Below are 22,105 nucleotides of genomic sequence, written 5' to 3'. Positions count from 1 at the left end.
TTTGTAACTCACGCGGGATTTTCTTGCATAATTCCCCAATGCGACCAATTAAACTACCTGTTGCCAAATCCAGGGAATTATTGGAAAATATTTCCTGTAAGATTTGGCTGCACCTGCGGGTGGCTAATAACTTTCACCGTGAAGAATACTGAAGATTATTATTTCAAGGAATAAGTCTAATAGGCACTTAATCATGAATCATAATAAACGTCGTCTACGTCAAAGTAAAATGTAGTTGTTTTTAATAATAAATTAATTGTGGTCACTGAATAAACACAAAGCAGGCATGTTTCGGCGTGGGACGTGAAGCAGCGTTCGCGTCATGGCGTCATTTCATACCGAGCTGAAGGGAATGGCAACAGTTTGAGTCAGTTTCTATGGTGGTTACGGGGCTCTGATGTGGGTGTGCTACCTGGCAGAATGCCGCTACTTATTATTAGGTACCAAAACATTATGCAATATTCTTCTAATATTAATTTACGTATGTACTTAGATCTTGCACTAAAGGAAGGCGTGTACGGTGACGACATTGCCCATTGACTTGCTGGATATATTATACATGCTTACTCCTCTTACATACATGGTTTTTCCCTTTATATCAAATACTTAAGTCGATTTAGGAGAAAAACTAAGTGTCCAGCACGTTCCTTGGCATGCTTGCATACTGATAGTTAGACGCGGCTTGAGTGCATTTGAGATGAAGGAAAATATTCGCGAACTATTTTTCCAGATTAGATAAGAAATCTCTTAGTGACTGTCACGTCTTTTACATTTCTACGTCACTTTTGGGTCCATCTCGAGTTCCTAGTTTCAATGATGTTGTGTTGTCTGCTAAATCGTTATTATATTGTGAAAATAAGTAGGTAAATGAGTTAGTAACAAAAGAAAATGGCGCGATAGAGTAAACACATCTGCAACACAGTTACTATCTGCCATCTACATTTAATCAACTTGGAAATTGTAATTCGGTAGTCATTAGAGGCAGCTGATTAACAATTTAAACGTTGTTGTCGGTTGTTAATTATTTATTTCCTACTGTCAACCCAAATACCTTGCTGGATCCCACAGTCTCTCGGCTCCATTCCCTGGTTCAAACGGAGAATGCCCCCTCCGATATTTTCGCATGCTACAGCTGCAATTCCAGAACTTATTCAGTCCCTTTCGATATAAAGCGTTAGGACTAAAACAATGCTCGTTATACCGCCGCTTGCGTTCGTTAGGTAGGTACTTATATTTATAGCAAGTAGGTATAGTGTAGAATGATTAATATCTCCGTTCATGTCAGATAACCGTAGCTATATGTTTATGCGTGGCATGTAACTTGAGCATTTGACCTTCAACGGTTCGCTGGCTTCGTGTCTCTGAACTTAATAACTCAAGAATGCCCATAATAGTTATTTGCCCTTAATCATAAGTACAGATTGCAATTCGCACAGTAAAAATCGTCATTGAAAACAACTTATGCTGTAGGTAGAGTTTCATAGTACTTCTCTTAATTCCATTCTCCAGGTTCAAAATTGGTTCAACGCAAATAACTTGGCTCTTAATGAAAAAAAAAAACAAAATGCATTCGATTTTCATTGCTAAATGTAAAAAGTAGTGAATGTGACATTATACTTAATAGTGAAAAACTAGAATTTATAAATCAAACAGTTTTCCTGGGAATCACTCTTGACAAAAAACTACAATGGGGACCCCACATAACATCTCTTGCGGGTCGTCTTAGCTCGGCCGCCTATGCTATTAGAAAGATGAGGCAGCTAGCGGACGTAGAAACAGCTAGACTGGTATATTTTAGTTACTTCCACTGCATCATGTCGTACGGCATTCTGCTGTGGGGACGAGCTGCTGACATTGAATGCATATTTATCTTGCAAAAGCGAGCTGTCAGAGCTATGTACAACTTACGTGGTCGTGAATCTCTTAGGGAACTGTTTAAAAAAAAATTATATCATGACCGTACCTTGCCAAGTTATTTATGAAAATATCATGTATGTTAGGAAAAACCTACATTTGTTTGATAAAATATGTGATAGACATAATTATAACACTAGAAATAAAAATAAGATAGCTATCCCGCAGTTTAGATTATCTAAAGTACATACATCTTTCATGGGATATTGTGTCAAATGTTATAATAAAATACCAGACAACGTTCTGGAACTGAATGACATGCGGTTTAAAACTCATATAAAAGCCACACTTTGTAAGCAAGCATATTATAAATTAGAAGATTACATTCAAGATAAAAATGCTTGGAAACATGCTGGTCCTGCTCCATAGGACATACTGACAAAATCTAATTAATTAACAAATTAAAATTATACCAGCAAGTAAAATTGTATTCATCTTTTGATTATTTGTTTGTAACTTTGTACCAAAATATAAACCAATTTGTAAATGTGAACACCATGTAGCATTTTAATTGTCATTTTATCCTCATTTGCGATTCTACATGATCTTCGCATGCTGTTACTGTATGTATCAATACCATATACATACAAACTGTAATACCATATTATTTTTAAAAAGAGTAACCATGGAGTTTCTTGCCCGTTCTTCTCCATAGGAAGCTACTTTTGGAATGGGCAACTAGAATCAAACTTAGTTATAATTTTGACGTTCATAAGTGCTTGTAAAGGCCTAAATGAAATAAATGATTTGACTTTGTACATTTTTCAGTTCGTTGTAATGATACATTGTGAGCTTTTCTCAAATCAAACAAAAAACATCTTCTTTCTCAGGATAACGCTAGTGACTTCACTCTAAAAACCGAGCCCGAACAAAAAATATCGTTGTAGGGAAATAGTTTTCATGTAAGACCTGATCCTGACGTGTATTATGTCTCCATGATGTAGGTAGAGTCTTCAAGATTTCATTCGTACACTTTGTTGGCAATGCCAATCACTACTTTCGATAAGTAGGGGTAAGTGTTCGTGAGCTCCGGTACGCGTAGACGAAAGGAAGTTGACTAATGGCAGTTGGAGAACATCCTAGATGGTTAATAACAACATCATTCATTCATACAACATTTATCATTATTATAACAGTCCCTTAAATCAAAGTTATCCAAGTTATTTTTCATCTTAACGTTAGGAAAAAGGAAGATAGAGATTCAGAAGGATTCTTCCTTCTTCACACGATAAATTGGAGTTAAGATCCAATTTATTTTTCTCTATTTATCTATTCTCAATTTAACTTTTGATTCTTCTTTCTGAATTTCTATCTTCCTTTTTCGTAACTTAAATGTTTTTTTTAGAAAATCCGACATATATTTGGCTTTGCGGCTTTTTTTTCTCCTAAAGCTGCGTTCATTAAGAGTCAACTTCGTTGAAATAAGCGGCTGAATACACTGAACGCGGCTTAAATGGAATGCAACGGTCGCACAATAAAAGTGGCGCTACCTGGTAGCGCCGGCTTTGTTGCAGCCGCGTGCATCGGCCGCATCTTGTGATAGTTACGTAGATATCTACGCATTTCCAGGTGGCGCACGATTCACTCTCATGATTATTATATCAATATTTTCTAACAATACCTGGCCAACACGTGTTTAGTACGTATTGTGATGTCCTCGTGCTGTCCTCATGTACAATTGCTTACACTGACTGCAGATTTCAATTGCGTCGATTGTTTTCAGATATGTAAGGGATTGTAGTCTCAAATCTGGAAAATGCTTAAAAAACGGCTTGCTCATAAAGCAAATTCCATGATTCTTTGATTGAACTCTCACAAAGAAGATTGGTTCTTTTTATAAAAAAAATATGTTGGAATTACACTTAAACACCCACTAAACCGCAAAGAGCTCCTAATAACATATTCCTACAAGCGAATGATATCAACTCGTGTGTCGCCATTTACATAGGTAGAAATTGGAAAGCGTGTGGCATGCGCATTGAGCTAATTCTTTAAATGTCCATTAGTCATTCAGGAGAAACCTAGGCCCAATGCTAATTTATTCAGTGGATTAGACAACTCTCCATATAAAGTGCGACCCACCTCACCACTGCGGCAAGTTGCTGCGTAGCGGCAGCTCGGCAAGCCGTGCTCACTCGATAAATTATCTAGTCGCACCGACAACGCACACATAGCCAGCATCACACCTACTTGGACACACCTATTTATGTGTAACGCCAATACATTATCTATGTAGGAGTACTGCGATGCGCCGACGAAGCATGAGCATAGAATATATTTCTTTGTGTGGACATTATCCACATCATGCGAACGTATTAGTCCGATCTAATGACTTACAAGAGCCAAAGATCTATCCAAGTACTTATGCAACGGCAACTTCTCATAATGCGGATTTTTTCAATTATTTCATGACTAAGTTTAGACAAGATAATACTTATTCAGTTTTCTATAAAATTAATGTCCCATTCATTAGGTATAATTTTCCTTATTTATAGGTAGGTATGACATTGATAAAAAAGTTTCATGTTAAATAATAGTTAGGTAGCATTTAGCAAACGATTTGATTTTGTTAAATACACAATACACTGAACACATGTGTTACAAGGTATGTAACGCCTGTTTATTAAAAGTTGATTCGTATCTTCTTCGCATGTCAGCTTTATGATATTACCAACATTCAACGGCGGATCCAGAGGGTAGGTCACAAGGTCATGACCCCCCCCTGGGCCAGGTTCAGGACCTAAGAGGACCAATAATTGAAATGGTTAAACACGATGTTTTATGTTTTTGTTATAAGTATAAGATAATTTTTATTCCGAGTGAATAGGTAGATACCTACATAGTTACAGGTAGAGTAGTTTTGCTGAAGAATTCGTGCTCGCAACGCTCACTCTCTATTCTTTATTTACTCTTTATCCGTACCTACCCAAAAGGAGGAAACAGGACCGTGTTACTAAGAATCTGCTGTCCGGGTTGTCTACATTACATGATGTATCTCATGCAGGGCCGTCTTAACCTATGATGCAGGGTGTGCGAATAACCCGGGCGCCTCGATCTCAGGGGCGCCGCGGGACGCCCCACCACCAGGAAATTTCGAAGAAATTACACCCGTTCGATAAAGAAGTTCCACATTGTATCACGATACTGACAAAAAAGTCGCCTTCGCTTTCGAAAAAATTCTAGCTCGCTACGCTCGCGAGTAAATGACTATGTCTGTACTGTATTTCTGATTGTTTATTATTTTTATTGACGCACCGAATCAACGAACACAAATGGCACTCGCTCTAATCACGGTTCCTTTTTATTTGTACGTAATTCCCAGTCTGATTTGTGAGTCTTCAAACAAATAATTTAAAAAAGTCGCGCTCGCTGCGCTCACGACTATTGTTGCTTTACAGTGTGCTTAATCAGGTACTTTTGTGTCGTAGGCTCAAAAAATTTCGCGCTCGCTTCGCTCGCGCAATATTATATATGCTTCGCCTCGATAACTTCATAAGTCAAATATAGCAAAAAAAAAAAATATTAATGGAGTCCTCAAAAACAAAACAGTTTGCGCTTCCGACTGCTTGTTACTTTAACTTTTTGTGTCCCAAAATTAAAAAATTTGCGCGCTCGCTTCGCTCGCGCTAATTTTTACAATTACGTTGTCCAGTCTCGACTTTCATAACTTAAATCTGGCCAACAGTTTGAGCCTACAATGATTTGAAAACATTTTTTTAAGTCCTTTATCTACCAAAAAAGTGACTTTCGTTCGAACGTACTTATTTATATTCCTTGTAAAGTACTTCGATCAGTATGTACTACTCAAAATCTTTCAATAGATACATAGGTGGCGCTTGGGTGATGATTGCACCCAGGCGCTACATGAGCTAGAGACAGCCCTGATCTCATGAACCCTTACCAATAGTAAGACAATTGAAGTTTTCACAGAAAATGTTTTACTGTTGCAGCAATAAAAAACGTACGCGGCCTTTTCTGCGTACACAATACTTTTCAAATGTTTAGTCCTGAAAAAATTCTCGCGCTTTCTTGTATTTGTGCTGTATATTTGTTATACAGCAAGAAAGCGTTTTCATCTACTTTTAGTTCTCGAACTGAAAAAAAATTTTCGCGCTCGCTTCGCTCGCGCTTTTTTCAATTTCGCGTCTCTGATTATGTCCAAGAAATCGCGTTCGCTCAGCTCGGACCATTTTCTACATAAAAACACTTTTTTAACCTTAGTCCTCGACCTGAACAAAAATTTTCGCGCTCGCTTCGCTCGCGCTTTTTTGTTTGGCACATATGTTTGGTATATATACGAGAAATTGCGCTCACTGTGCTCGGGCCATTTTCTACATGAAAATACTTTTCTCAACATTCGAAAAATTTCGAGCTCGCTACGATCGCGCTTATTGTATTTACACTACTACTTTTAATATTAAAAGAAGTATACGCTACAATATAATATTTTTTGTGACTTGACCACGACTGTGTGACCCCCCCCCTGGCGCCGAAGCTGGATCCGCCCTTGCCAACATTCATCATCATAAATAAGTCATGAAGTAATTCCTCTAAGTAAAGTAGGAACTGAAAAAGAAGATTAGTGAAATTCGGGAAAACTTTATCTGATTTTCAAAAGCTCGCTAACTCTTCAGCGCACTACCAACTTGCCTACAGCGATACAAATTGCACAAGCAAGTGCATTTAGTATGACATGAAGTGCTAGCGAAATAGTCTGCTCATACTATCTTACGACAGGTTAATGTAAGTGGCATACCTGCTGTCAAAATCAATTTTCAGGAGCTAATTTCATCTTCATGTGAGATAATATAATTATGTCACATGTGAAGATATAAAATAAATTTAACTCATGACTTAAGTGATGAGGCTATTTTCTAAATTCATTGGCACATCAATTCAATTTTCCCGACGAAGAAACTGTGTCGTACACATCAACTGCCAAATGTCAATGTGTGCGTCACCGTCACCATATCGCCGGATTCGTTTTCTGAGAAGCGGTGGCGCGGGCGCAGCGGAGTGAGGCGGGGCGGAGAGCGCGGGGCACAGGCCGGCGGCGTCAGGCCCATAATAATGCGGTGGGGCGAGGACGGCGCGCAGCCGGGGCGCCGGCCCTGCCAGACAACTTGTCGCTGAACCCCGGAACCGATGCACGGTGGCCTCCCCTGCCCCGCGCACCTTCTCACAGCAAATTACTTGGCGCACCCAACTTCTTAACTAACCAGTTTATAACCTATGTAGAATTGGATATCGATAACATCTTTGAGATCTGAACGATTTTATATATGAAGCGACATAACAGGAAAGTCTTCTTTCCTATTTATATACGTATTATGTTTTAGTTGTCTGATGCTTTGATATCAGCCAACACTCATAATAACGAAGGTTGATCTTTAAATGAGTGCGAAAGTATGTATGCGAATGAATGTAACAGAAGAAAGAACAATATCTGAAGTATCTTGACGAAGAGTTAGCAGGTAATAAACATAAGAATGATTTAAGTATTTGCTTACATAGGACAATTTTGTTCTCGTAATGGTGTTTTGTGCAACATTCATGCTCAAGATATTGTCCGCACTGCTCGAGCATACTTCCACAATGACAACGAGCCTGACTCATTCTTTGTTTCAAAGTGGGTCATCTACTCCATATGGATTTACCACTAATTGATAAGAAAACGATTTTGCAACTATTCATTATAGTCCTTGCCTTTCAGTTTGAGTGGTACTTACCTACTTATTGCTGCATTAATTTCATGGTTTTAGTAGGTACCTTGCTGGATTAAACTCCAGTCTCTGTTGTAATAATCCTTATCAAAGACTGTTAATAAATCTATAAATATTAGGTGTTCGTGCACTATCACGTATCTCAGGCTTATCAGGGCTCACCGCAGTGTCGTGGATGATCCTCGTTGCGCCACATTATATTTATGACATCGGCCGCAGTACGTACGCTCGGGTGGTCCGCCCGTGTGGCGGAGGCGCACAATCAACAGGAGTTTATCAAGAGGGCAACCGTTAAAAACTTATGGAAACTGATATGAACCCGCTTTAATGATCTCAGCCTGTATTAGTGCTCACAGCTACACACAAACATAATTACCATCTCCTTTAGATTTCCTTTCAAAGATTATTTCGATACTCAAGGATGCAATAGAATAGTCAGCCATTTTCCTGCTTTAAGAATAGATGCGTGTGTGTTTGTAAGAAATGCAATGACTGTTTGGAAAATTTTTAAAGTACCCTGGTAACGACAGACTTAGAATCCCAAAAATATTTATGTCTTGGCAAGCTGACATATGGTAGGTGTAACAATGCCCACAAGAAGAAATGTAGTAAGTGATTGGTGCTTTCATTGGCACGAATTTATTTGCGTCACGGTCGGTCGACGTTCCTGAAACCACGCGAAATATGTTCACTGTCACACCATTGACCCTTGTCACGAAGGTAAAGTTCAGTCAGTGCATGAGTGCGACATGATGTTTTAAAAATATTGCTCGGATGTCGTCAAAAGGGTCGTCTTTAATTATCCCACTGTAATGTAGGCGTTGCCCAATATGTAAGAGAGAATCTATGGTTACCCAATATACCTATGTTTTTGTAAGATCATGTCTTTAGTCTTTCCCAGGTAGTGCGTTTCTTCAGCTCTGATAATGCTTTGTTTAGGAAATTGTCACAGAAAAGAGCGAGATTAAAAAAAAAAACGCAGAGAAGAAAACATAACTTAATTTCCTCTTTGAATTGTTAGTTTATCAGTAAGCTAATGAAGATATTTAAAACACAAAATCTCAGAAGACAGTTGACGAACAAATGAATATTGTAGACTAAATGGCGGACGTGACTAACAAAGCTACGAAAATTCATGAAAACTGATGATGTGACAACAAATGGTTCCATTATTTTGGCACCGGTTATACTTAGGTACGTCATGGTCGGTCATCGCTATTGAAAAATTTATTATCACATTGACGTATTCCTCTCTCTGTCTTGGGCGTTCTATTTCATAACGCGTTAGTTAATGACTACTATTTTCTAACAACAAAAAAATGAGTTCGACTATTGGCTTAGTCATCGTTTCGTCAAAGAACATCATTTTATTAGTTAGGATTAGTTTTATAATATATATATAATATTTTTTTATATAATATTTTTATTTAAATTACATTACAGCATGAATTACATTGAGTCTTAAATATAAGCTTATATCCGAGTCTTACGTGCCTGAACTAGGATATCCTGTGTTTCAGGCGAGAAGAGCTAAAATAATTTAAAATTAACAAATAAACAAAAGGATTCTAAAGCACATTTAAATGTGTAAACTATCTGTATTGTGGACAAGTAGTATTTTACTACTACAGTATTACCATATCTTAACATCTAGTTTCTTAATTAACAAGTCATTTAAAATAAATAATATTTATCAAAAATTGTATAAAAATAAAATTTTAGTGACCTCAAGAAGTATTCACGTGATTCAATACGGCTCCAAGGTCCCGGTTTTTTCTATGTGAAGTCTTGTCTCCAATCCAAACGAAGAGAAGTTTCCTTTTTTGGGATAGGTAATTGTAATCAAATTAAATTAGCACTTAATTACTCCATTTTCTAGATAAGAGACCAGATCAATGAACAAACCGGCAACTTTTAATGAGGTGCTGAAGCAGATTGCGATAAACTTGACCGTCAGTGTCATGCAATCGGTAGGCAAAGTTTATAATACTTACTTAATCGACTATCACCTCACATCTAACATAGCAAGTGAGAATCTTCGTGAGCTGTTGGCGGTAGCTCATTACCGTGCCTGCGGAAATGCAAAATACGTGTTTTCCGCAAGATGATCTGCAGTATAACTTCGTCGCCAAAAAAATATTAAAAACAAAGAATGGTAGCATTCTTTGTTTTTAATATTACAGAAGTGCCAATATATGAAATATTCTTATAATCCTAACCATTGTATCTACAACTACTTGGAGAACTGCTTTATTGGAGTTCGTTAATAAATTCAAATCTATGGGTAATTCTGAAAATGTTAATTTTTGCCAAAATTTGGTGATGTTGTCACCAAAACTTCACGAATTTAATCATAAATTTTACCTTGCCGGAATGAAAACTCTTTGATAGGCAAAATCAATCAAATCCCGTAGGGAGAGTAGCAGGAATTGAATGAGCTAGAGGAGAAAGCCCAGAATAACATGTTTAATCCCTACCATCAAATGAAATTCGATGCGAGCAGCGATGACCGGCCAGACAACAGAAGCTGTATTATGGACGCGTAATGTTCCCAGATCAAGTTCGAAAATGGGGTTGTTTGTCTTGTACGCATCGTCCCAGTACGCAAATCTTTATCACTACAATATAGGCAGGATTGCGCCATAATAATTGCAGTGTCTTCTTCTTATGTAATTATTATTACACAAATACAGATTCACCAGAAAGCAAACGGAATGAGGTTAACATTGCTATTATTGTGCCAAACCGTACAAAGTGTTCGGACTACATTATCAGAGGTACCGAGGCGGGTGTCAAAGGGCGAGCTGATTGCGTTACCCGACTACACAGGCAACAGGCGTGTTTACAGAGAAGAGCCGTTTCAACGCCGCCGACACCTCTCTGATCTCACCGAACGGCCGCTATCAAAGCCAGACGACATCAATTAACTAAACCGGCCGCTTTGTACCTATGTCTTTTAACAATGCCTTGTTGGATGATTCTAGACGTAAGTAGTAGACACTATTGAGAAGGGATCTGAAATTGACGCGAAATTCTGCCTGATCTTTAAAATAACATTCGCAAGAAAACAATTCAGCCGAATTGGAGCCGTGCATGCAATCGCGCAGGATATGTGAACGGACTCGTCGGACAGTCGGCTGATGCGAGCTCGCTGAATATTATAATTAGTCGAAGCCGGTGTGAGTAATGGCGTCGGAAATAACACGCGGGCGGCGTTGGCGCCAAGCGGAGCGGCCATCGAGCAGCGCAAGCGCACGAACGCACCGCGCATCCCCCCGAGCGCGCCGACCGGTCTGTCTTGTGACTCGGGCTATTTATGTGCAAACGAGTGACGTGACTCCGAGCTCATTTATTTAGGAGATCACCTCACGGAGACTTAAAGGTTGCTCTATTATTGTTATTACTACAGCCCTTCTGTGTTTCTCAAGTTTCGGTCAAAATAATACACAGTACATAAAATAAATACAGTTCATATTTAAAGGTCTACGAGAGCTGATACTCTAAATTTTTGCATAATGTTTCCGATTTAAATTTATTATGACTATTTTTTTTTTTTTTAGCTAAAAGGGGAATTTTTATTTTAGTATACAGGTTCAGTTTATGTATGTTTATGTTTATGTTTATGACTATCCATAGCTATTAAATAAGTAACCTGCAAACTACTTTAATGAATATCTAAGACCGTATACATTGCAAATGCGCATTGCACTGTATAAGGCTTCTTAGAAACTAGTCCTCCTAGTATACCTGTTAAGTATGTGCAGTAAGTACAACAAACCATTTACCGTTCATTTAGTTTTATTACATGGTGAGCTGTTACATAAACTTACATACATTTAGTACTTACGTATTGCCGTATGCACATTATTGTATTCTATTCTATGCATGGGTCATGATCGTGAACGAAATGCGTTTGTTGAAAACTTGATAACAATCAAAGTTAGAAGTGAAATAATAAAGGTGGAAGGACCGCATTCCATACATCTGAGTCGTTCCCCAACAAAGCAGTGAGAGTTAGATATTTGTGTATGATTACGACTAGCTGGACTGGACTCTGACATCAAAGCAAACCATATTAGAAATCGAGGTGCAACGGGTACCTACATTCAAACATCTTAACATGTAAAGCGATTTCTGGAAGAGGCAAACAAAGGCACCGCGGTTAATTAGTCTGTGTTTGCGCTGAAGAAACAAACCCGCTCTAAAGACAGACAAACACCAAAGTGAATATCCTTTATGCCGACACGCACACACATCCGGATACTAAACAATTACCGTCATGGAATTACATTCAACTAAAGAAAGAGCGCCGTTACATCAGTCATGTGGAAAAACGGGAAATATAATCACTCGAGTCACTCGAGCGAATAAGTTTAGCACTTTCAGCATGTCGATTCTATAAAATATCACAACTCACTTCGACATCACTCTCACTTCGACTTCGATCTAAAGGTAGAATTCCGTGGACGCGACAATAGTCAACCTTTGAAAATGTATGGCACCGTTGTCGAGGCCCGTGACAGTCGCGCGCGGCCGACGAATTTCGTAAGCTGCTCGCGGCATTGTCAAAAATTTAATTCTGGTTTTACTAAAATTCTATAGATGTTATTAAGCGCTAGACCATGTTGAGAAGCGTACGGCCGCGAGCGGCTCACGAAATTCGTCGTCCGCGCGCGACTGTCGCAGCCCTCGGCAGCGGTGCCATACATTTTCATAGGTTGACTTTTGTCGCGCGCGGCTGCGACAATCGCGACCCACGGAATTCTACCTTAAAGTTTCGTGATTGACATTGTCAAACTACACTAGCGCTTCACTATCGAGCGTGTTGACAAGTTGAACTAAATCAAAGTCGAGATTTTGACAGATTTGTCAAAATCTGTCTATCTATAGGGGAGGTAGGGGAGAGATGGGCAGTTGGGAGACATGATCAAATCAGAATAAAAGGGGGGTCCTTTTATTCTGATTTCTGATCATAGTTTTGTTTTTTTTTAATTGGGTAGTTTACGTTACCGACTGGTAACGGTGTTCATCCATAGACTATCTGTCATTTCTGTGAGTTGTCAAGAACAAACACTCGTAAAAGTACTTAAATATTTTGTTGCGGTTTCGGATCGTTATAAAGAGAAAACTAATGAAAGGTATGTGTATTTTCTATTATTAATTATTGATTGTCAAAATCTCCAGTTACAATTATTATCTTGTATGTCTCTGACCGACTACGGGACTACAGAGTCCCGGATTTTTGGAAGGCGAACGTGGGGCCGAAGCCAACACGCTGAAGCCCTTTTGAGACAACTTTAATGAAATGGCGACACAAAACCGACGATTATCCCTGTATACACTATAGAAATGTACCCAAGGACAATCCCCGGTTCTGTGCTAAACTATTGCTAACTATGGATGAAAACTACTTGGGCTATTGTGATGGGATGCTAATGGACTAGGAATGGGGAAACTACGGGAACTATGGCACCTGCCGATGACAATGTATTAAATACATGTTAAAATGGCAGGTGGAGACTCGCCAACTCACTTACTGGGCCCCCGGGAATCAGTCAGTGAAAAGCAACAAGAGGGCAACAGGGACATGAGCGGCTGAAGGGTGAGGATACCTCGGCGGACTTTAAACGCAGATCACGCGCTCCCTGTGGGTCCAGCATCACCGGCCCACTCGCCACTTACCACGAGGCACCTACCCTCCGAGCAGGACTAACCTTGCTCTAGCGACTCCACTCTGACCGGCCGATGAAGGCAAGCCAAGAGGCGGGAGACCTATCCCCCGTCATGCTTCACTCCGGCAAGCCGGAGATGGGGGACAGTATACTCTCCCTGGAGCACTCGGATATATAGCCCCGCGGGGTCGCTACTCCCCGTCATCCGCCTCAGATGCCCTGCGGGGCTATTATTATTATTATTTCTTTTTGTATGTCTCTGCCAGACCTCGGGACTATAGAGTCCCGGATTTTTGGGAGGCGAACGTGGGGCCGAAGCCAACACGCTGAAGCCCTTTTGAGACAACTTTAATGAAATGGTGACACAAAACCGACGATTATCCCCGTATACACTATAGAAATGTACCCAAGGACAATCCCCGGTTCTGTGCTAAACTATTGCTAACTATGGAGGAAAACTACTTGGGCTATTGTGATGGGATGTTAGTGGACTAGGAATGGGAAGACTATGGGAACTATGGCACCTGCCGATAACAATGTAATAAATACACGTAAAAATGGCAGGTGGAGACTCGCCAACTCACTTACTGGGCCCCCGGGAATCAGTCGCTAAATCGCAACAAGGGGGCAACAGGGACATGAGCGGCTGAGAAGGGTGAGGATACCTCGGCGGACTTTAAACGCAGATCACGCGCTCCCTGTGGGTCCAGCATCACCGGCCCACTCGCCACTTACCACGAGGCACCTACCCTCCGAGCAGGACTAACCTTGCTCTAGCGACTCCACTCTGACCGGCCGATGAAGGCAAGCCAAGAGGCGGGAGACCTATCCCCCGTCATGCTTCACTCCGGCAAGCCGGAGATGGGGGACAGTATACTCTCCCTGGAGCACTCGGATATATAGCCCCGCGGGGTCGCTACTCCCCGTCATCCGCCTCAGATGCCCTGCGGGGCCTATTATTATTATTATTAACTTGTATGTCTCTACCAGACCTCGGGACTATAGAGTCCCGGATTTTTGGGAGGCGAACGTGGGGCCGAAGCCAACACGCTGAAGCCCTTTTGAGACAACTTTAATGAAATGGTGACACAAAACCGACGATTATCCCTGTATACACTATAGAAATGTACCCAAGGACAATCCCCGGTTCTGTGCTAAACTATTGCTAACTATGGATGAAAACTACTTGGGCTATTGTGATGGGATGCTAATGGACTAGGAATGGGGAAACTACGGGAACTATGGCACCTGCCGATGACAATGTATTAAATACATGTTAAAATGGCAGGTGGAGACTCGCCAACTCACTTACTGGGCCCCCGGGAATCAGTCACTGAAAAGCAACAAGAGGGCAACAGGGACATGAGCGGCTGAAGGGTGAGGATTATTATTATTTTTAGGAAAGCTCTTTCATTATATCTAGCCGAATATAAGAAATGGCAATAAAAGTTGATAATGATCTGTAAAATCTGATTTTTTATGCAATAAATTGTGAAAAAGTGCCCATCCCTCCCCTACCTCCCCTAAAGTATGAAATGACATTACGAATCGAAGTGAAATGCGAGTTGTTGATCGAGTTTTATAGAATCCCAGTACAGGACTAAAGAGTCCTTTAGGGGAAAAAAAATAAAATCATGAAGAACGATCTTAGAAAACTTTTAATTAGAACCCATAGGAATGAACAGCAGATGTTTGCTAAAAATAGGATTACAATAAAAGAAACTGCGTCAAACCTTAAAAAGTAAACGCACAAAGACATACTATTGTTATATGACCCGTGAACTATAACAGAGAGTGTATCCTGTGCGCGTGTGCCAAAAATATCCTTGACTTCATAGTTGATGCTGTGCCTACTTGCTTTATGGCCCATCGCGCCGTCCGGCAGAGCATCGTAAATATCACACTCACATCTGCGAGTGCAACTCGCACACTAGGCATTATGTGGCACGCTAAATTATCCGGCTCAGCTCGAAAACACCGCGAAATATTCTTATACGTCAAAGAGACGTCAGTAGAGTCGCTGGCGTCAGTGCCCGGCCGAGCCACAGAAATAAGTAGTACAGGTCCTAAAGCATATTTTTAATGTGAGCTGAAGGGAAACGTTTGGCAACTTAAGTAGTTCGGAATTATTTTAAGCTCTGGCCTGTGCCTGGTGCCCCTCACTCTAACAAGTCTAGAGCAATATTTAGGAGGTGGAGTGTCTTCTTTGTGTCGCATTTACTCTAAATCTTACTTGTTGATCAAGTGAGGAAAATTGCATTATTATTGATTCCAGAAAAAAACATGGGTAATTCTGATCTAGGATTAGAACACTGGGATTATTCGGTTTTTCCACCAGCAACATTATGTTCAGATGAATCTCATTGATCTCGAATATATTTTTTGCTAACGAAAAAATTGCTATTGTTAGAAGTTTCTAATTACGTAGACTGCGTGTATGTACCTACTGACCATTAAGACTTCGGAAAGAATAATTAAGAGCTGCATAAAGTTTAATTCTTCTTCTTATCGTCAAAGTAATTATACCAGCAATAATGGTACGTGGACCATAAAATTAACCAAAGTTGGTAGTGGTGGCCTTCAGGAAAATTATGCTTTATGATCAACAGTCTTAGTGATAAGCTGGATTACCTATAAGCTGCTAAAGGCGGTATGATCAGATATTCTATAGATACGAATTAAAATAATTCTATTGAATTAAGTTATGACAATGAATTTTTAAAACTTAGGACCCGATGGAACTCATAAAACTACATAGCTCCCAAAATCAGATGGATTGTTTTAATCTTTTGGCTAAAAAGCTTTTAGCAGATTTGCGTGTACTTAGAGATACCGGTAATGGTTTATTGCTGTAGTTTCAGTATAAGCTAATCCATTTGTGGTTACAACGGGATAACAAAAGAGTTTGCCGATCCGCGAAATTAAACCAGGACCGACTTTTATATACCTAGAGCTATTTAGCCTGGTAGCCATAGGAGTTTTGTTCGATATCTATGTTCATAAGAATTTATTTGAGACTAGCTTTCGCCAGGGGTTTCGCTCTGTTCCTGTCCTGAGGGAACAAATAAATGATAATGGTAAGGTTTAATCTGCATATGGCCCGATCGACGAACTTCGCAACCTATTGATTTTTCCTGATGTTAATTTGTCAGTTCCAACAGTTCTGGAGATTTCGAAGGAGTAGTGGAACTTACATAGCTTTTGGGGAAAAAACCCTAACGAATTTATGAAACTGGACACATAGCTGACCAACTAACGCAAACCACGGGGAGTACAGGATAACTGGATAGAACTTTATTTGGCCAAAGTAATCTGATATAACATGATAGTAGATTAGGATGTGTATGGACCAAATAAGGTTTTTATTTAGGTAGGTAGGTTAACTAGGTTACCTGCTGAAAGTGTGATGCAGTCATATTACCATTTTTCTTTAGTTTGTTGATGAAAGTTATATTTAATGTAAGTAAAGTTTAACACATGTGTTATCCCTGTATCGACTGACTTACCTACTCATACAGGATATCCCCAGTTGGTATGGCAGATAAAGTAAGTGCTTTTCAACACACGTAGGTAATATTCCTAATCCTACTTTGATATACGTGCATTAAAATATGTATTTAAAAAAACATTTTTTCAATGATAACCTCAAGGATATTTGGACACTAATAAATTATTATAAGTTGTTAATGGATATATAATATAATTGACCACATCCTGCAGATTGCGTACGGAAAATCTGCAATTACCTACCTATAAACCAATAGCTACATCATACAACGTTATTAAACATCTCTTATAAGGAATATAATCACAGTAAAGAGCTATACGTATATGGATATCTATATATATATTTATTACATTTGTTATGTATCCCAAGACTCACTACTCTATATGAGAGAAAGACTTTCATCAGGATTGAATTTCAAAAACGATTTATACATTCATACTGAGTTTGCGTCATTTGGGAAAAACCTACATCGAAAATCGTGGGGAATAAGTTGTCACGTTTACAAGCCAAATGGTTAATGACACTAGAAACAGTAAAATCCCTAACACCACCTATTTAGCAGTGTCCAAATGGTTAGATCTTTTAATTGACCTGTAGGCTCAAAACCAATTATTTTAATGACCGGTAGCCACAATGTGCTTAGTTTTTGCTGCATTACAACGTCAAGTGGCGGCCCTACTGCGGCATATGATACAGGCATTCCGCATGTGTTGCGGGCATGGGTATGTGAGCCCGACGGACACGCTCCACTCGTGCCGCCCTACCGCGCCAGACAGCTCGACGCCATTACGTTACCCCGCAAATGTACTCAATAATAAAACAACTCCTTTATTGTTTTAGTCTCAACACCGCATGTTTTAGTAGGAAAATGTACATACTGTTCTATAAATGCGAAATGCGAAAGTGTCTCCTGTCTCATGTTTTCACAGTTGAGCCAGTTTGAACGCCCAACCGGTTTAGAAGAAAATTGGTATGGAGATAAATTGATACCGTGTGTCAGAAGATTTTCATGCTGGTACAAATCTTGGAAAGGATGAATCGTTTTCCTGAAAGTTTCTCAAATAATGATTTTTAAACTTTGACTAAACGTTGCGCTTAATAAGTTTGATTGGTGATTGATGATTGATTGGAATGCGAATAAAAGTACCAAATGTTATATAAGAAAGAAATAAGGTAGGACATATTTTTGCATCTAATTCTATTTCACGCTTCTGTAATTTTAAATTATTTTATATAAATTATTGTTTACTTGTTATAAAATATTATTGTATCTAACTCACGCTATTTTCTAAGAAAGCTTACAGCGGTAGGTAGGCTCTAAAAACCGCAGATGGCCATGTCATTACGATGGATGAGCACGACCGCGGCAGGTAGGCTCATATCTAGTTATAATATTATTTATATTTAATTGCTTAAGATTTCATTTACTAAATATCGCAATACAATTTAATGTAATTAGTTTAAACAAAACAGTCGATACCAAGGAATAATATTCTGGTATCTATCGATATCAAGTGTAACTTCCCTATGCTCAAACTTAAGTTGACTCGACTGTATCGTGAATCAAAACTTCAGTTTCATTTAGGTATGTACTCATCATTGAAAAAAGAATATAGGAAAGGCGTAACAGGGAATTTATTATTAATAATTATTTTGGTTTTCATGATTGAATTTCTACTTAACTTACTTAATTTTAACTTGCTATTGAAATATTTCGCTGAAACTTTTTGATCTGTTGAAAATAATAGACTAGCTATCTGTGATGAATGTGACAGTGGATTTTTACAATGATTTATTGCATTAATTATATTTTATGATACTGTTATGTATCATTATTTATTATACAATTAATTGCAGGTTATTCGTATGACGAAAAATATTTTTCATTACTTTCAATGTTTTTTTCATGAATGTATTAATTCGGGAAATGACAAAACTTCCTTGCCTTTCATTCAACATTTAAATAAAAGATAAGTATGTACCTATGCATAAAGGATTTACCTTAAAGTTCATTCAAGTAGATAGATATAATAAAGTTGAGTTTTTGTACTTGACCAAGTGAATGCCATTCATACAAAGTAAGAAAAAAAATCTTTCATAGTTTTATGTTAAACTACAATTCAATAGGGGATTACATCAGGTAGGCCAGGGGTATGGCGCCGGCGCTACCTGCTCCAATGCGGCCAGTGGACGTATCATGAATTAAAATACGGCTTAATAAACAATCCTCTTTATTTATTTAATAATAATAATAGAAGTTATATATTTATTCTTTATAAATGTAGGTAAGCTTCATAAACCCCACATATAAAAATACAATCTTAAACTTTATACACAAAATATCTGTCATCGGGTGATGACGGCATAATGCACTATGGCGGCGTGAACATTAAGGCACGATGATAGAGGGCTACGCCCCAGGCGGCGCCAGGCGGGCGTCGGCGACTAGATCACAGGAGTTGCGGAGCAGGGCTCCGACGGCATACTCTCATCTGAGCGGAGCCGGGAAGGAGGGAACTGGCGAGCACCAACGCGGGGCAGAGCACGCAGCAAGCGCGCAGCCTGCCGCACTCTGCACCGGCACGAACGCTGACACATGTATGCCGTTAGATACAGGTAGCGACGCCAGTGATGGCCGTTTTTCTTCTTCGTCTTCGAGGAGATACGGCCGGAATAATTTAAAAGGCTTGCGTGGTGGACTCGGTGCTGTAGGTGGCACATAAGCTGGTTGAGGCGCAGGTGGTGGTGTGGGTCGACGTACTGATAGATCTATTGGCTCGGCAACTTGCATAGGCGTAGGGACGGGCACTGGTGCTGGTAGCGGCGTGGGTACTTGTACCGGTGTGGGTACTGTCACTGGTGGAGGTGTCGGCAGCCGTGCACTCTCAGGAGATCCAACTGCATAAGGCGGGGGTGACGGCGCTGGCTGTGGTGCTCGCCTCAGGAGAGCGGCTCGGAGTGCAGGTTCCGCTTGGAGCCACTTTTGGATCTGACGACGATGTATTCCAAATTTTCTGGCTGTAGCGCGTTGATTTCCGCGACATTGAGCGTCTCGTCTGTACGCTTCGAGAACTTGCAGCTTAAATTGTGGTGGGAAGATACGGCGGGAACCGGCACGGCCCTCTGAGCGACGGTCTGAGGGCGCGGGGGCCGGGTGCGTGTGGGCGGCGGCCATTCTGAGGAGAATACGTGTGCGCGTGGCGGTTGACGGCGCCGAACTGACTGTGGCTGCTCTCTCGCCTCGGCGCGGATGTTGGTGGCGCGCCGCTGCCTGTCCAACGTGCGTGAGTGTGCGACGTGAGTCTCGTATACACATAAGACCTTCTTCACACTGTTAGGTTTACTTCAGTTTTTCATTCTTAAATTCTATATTCTATCTTATTTGTATGTTCCTAAATATTTACAAATACGAAAGACCTTATCAAAAAGAATAGTATATTTAATCTATTAAAATATTTTTCAACAAGACCTTATCTACTCCATTTTACCAATCAACTTCAAATTTTAAGGGATTGACATTTAATCTACTTAATGTCTATATATATCTAGAAAATAAGTAAAAAATATAATAAAGCACACAATAATTATATGAACATATTTTAACTCACGTTTTACATACTGACCAAAAGAGTTTTCTAGTGATGCGTATGTGTACGCTGCTTTACGCAGTAATCTCGCCTCATTCTCGGCGTGAAAAAATGCCGCAAGTGGGAGCCGATAGCACGTAGCGCCACCATTCCTATCTCTTTCAAACATATAGGATTCCTCGTTAAAGAAAAAGACAGAGAATCGTGCCCTGCCCCGGTCGCTGCCACATCCGTTTACGAAACAAGTTTGCATGCGAGGTTGCCACTTCGTGCGCGCGGACGGCTCACGAGCAACGAGGGGTGCGGGCGGACAGGAATGCGCACGGAACGGCAACGGCGCCGACCGTGGCAGACAGGGTGTCGCCGACTCGCCGCCGTAGACAGGCCGTCGCTCGGCGGCGCTAGGTCCCCCTTACACCCGCGCGCACCCGTCCCACCCGCAACGCACATCAACAAGTTATTTCGGCCCAGCCTGTTGCGTTGTTATAAGATCTCAAGTGACATGGTTTAAGCGGGTGGTTACGACGTTGTGGTTCACGTTGCAAACTTAGCGCCATCGCTGTTTCGAGGAAAGTTGTTTTTTGTTGAGCGGTCGCCTGCTGCGCCTACCTCGCTCGCGTCCGGCGACCGTGAAAATAGCGATCCAACTCAAAAAAGGCCGGCCCGAATAAGTTTTGGAATACATACTTATGTGTTTGTAGTGATATACCATTAATACACACACCAATGCATAAATAAAAACAAAAGAAAGCTATTATATTCCATCGATTATTAATATACCTACAATATTTCAATTAAAAAAAAAAACTTAATTACTTTCATAATAAATAAAACATCAAAGGTCATAATTATTTTTCAATATGGATGTGCGTGTGTATTTAACTACTTCTAAAAAGGATACTTAATTTTAAATTAGCTAGGTATTTGGGTAAAGTATCAGAAAATACCTATCTAAAACTGTATTATCGTCTTCCTGATAAGTTTTAATTAAAAGGCGATACCAATCAAAATTTATCACCGATACCGATACCAATTTATTTATCGTTACTCGGACATCACTAACTGCGTGTTTAGCGTAAGGAGGCGGTATTATGAATGTAGAGAATATCATGTTTCTATAAGGAATAATTAATAAAAAAAACATTTTAGAGCAATAAATTGTTTTAGTGCTAAAAATATGAAAAAAGTATTACTTTTGTTTTTGACGTTGGTTCTCTTTTTCAGCCACTTTATAAAATAGGTAGGTACTTATGACTTAGGCAGGTACCTGCCTAATTGCTTACAAAATCAAACTTTTGCATACCTTCCTCACCTTTTCTCAGTCAGTAATTTATATAAAATAGAACCGGGTATCATCTCTAGAGTCTAGATGTTATCCGATGTTTTATTTTAAATCTTTTGATTGACGTCAGGGAGAGAGATTGTCCTGCAAAAGAATTCGGACATTCCATCACTTCTAGGAGAGAAGGTCCTTGTAAATCGCACCATCTGACCATGATGTAAACTAAGGAGAAGAAAACTCAATAAATATTTCTAAAAGAAAAGAAAACTTAAAACTAATAAAGGGCGTCGAAAATTGATCAACATGTTTTTAAGTAAATAATGTACTTTTTTAACAAATCATCGATTTTTTTATGTAAATATAGATTTAGTTTATTTTAAAATATAATGTAAAGACAAAAAATATGTAATCTAAAAGTA

The 22,105-nt window shown here is 39.6% G+C and overlaps 1 protein-coding gene across 1 annotated transcript; it reads right to left on the bottom strand.

Annotated features, from left to right (window-relative positions):
• Positions 1–19,031: 19,031 nt before the first annotated feature.
• LOC124643680 (proline-rich protein 36-like) lies at positions 19,032–20,148 on the bottom strand. Its single transcript, XM_047182718.1, has one exon. The coding sequence runs from the start codon at positions 20,131–20,133 to the stop codon at positions 19,306–19,308; it is 828 nt and encodes a 275-aa protein (XP_047038674.1). The 5' UTR covers positions 20,134–20,148; the 3' UTR covers positions 19,032–19,305.
• Positions 20,149–22,105: the final 1,957 nt, after the last annotated feature.

This window comes from Helicoverpa zea, chromosome 2 (assembly GCF_022581195.2).
Source record: "Helicoverpa zea isolate HzStark_Cry1AcR chromosome 2, ilHelZeax1.1, whole genome shotgun sequence".
Classification (NCBI taxonomy): domain Eukaryota; kingdom Metazoa; phylum Arthropoda; class Insecta; order Lepidoptera; family Noctuidae; genus Helicoverpa; species Helicoverpa zea.
This window is presented reverse-complemented; position numbering and strand designations above follow the sequence as displayed.

What these genes read in the sequence shown, in the direction of transcription:
- LOC124643680 (XM_047182718.1), bottom strand. Translation starts at nt 20,133, where the DNA reads ATGTGTATACGAGACTCACGTCGCACACTCACGCACGTTGGACAGGCA.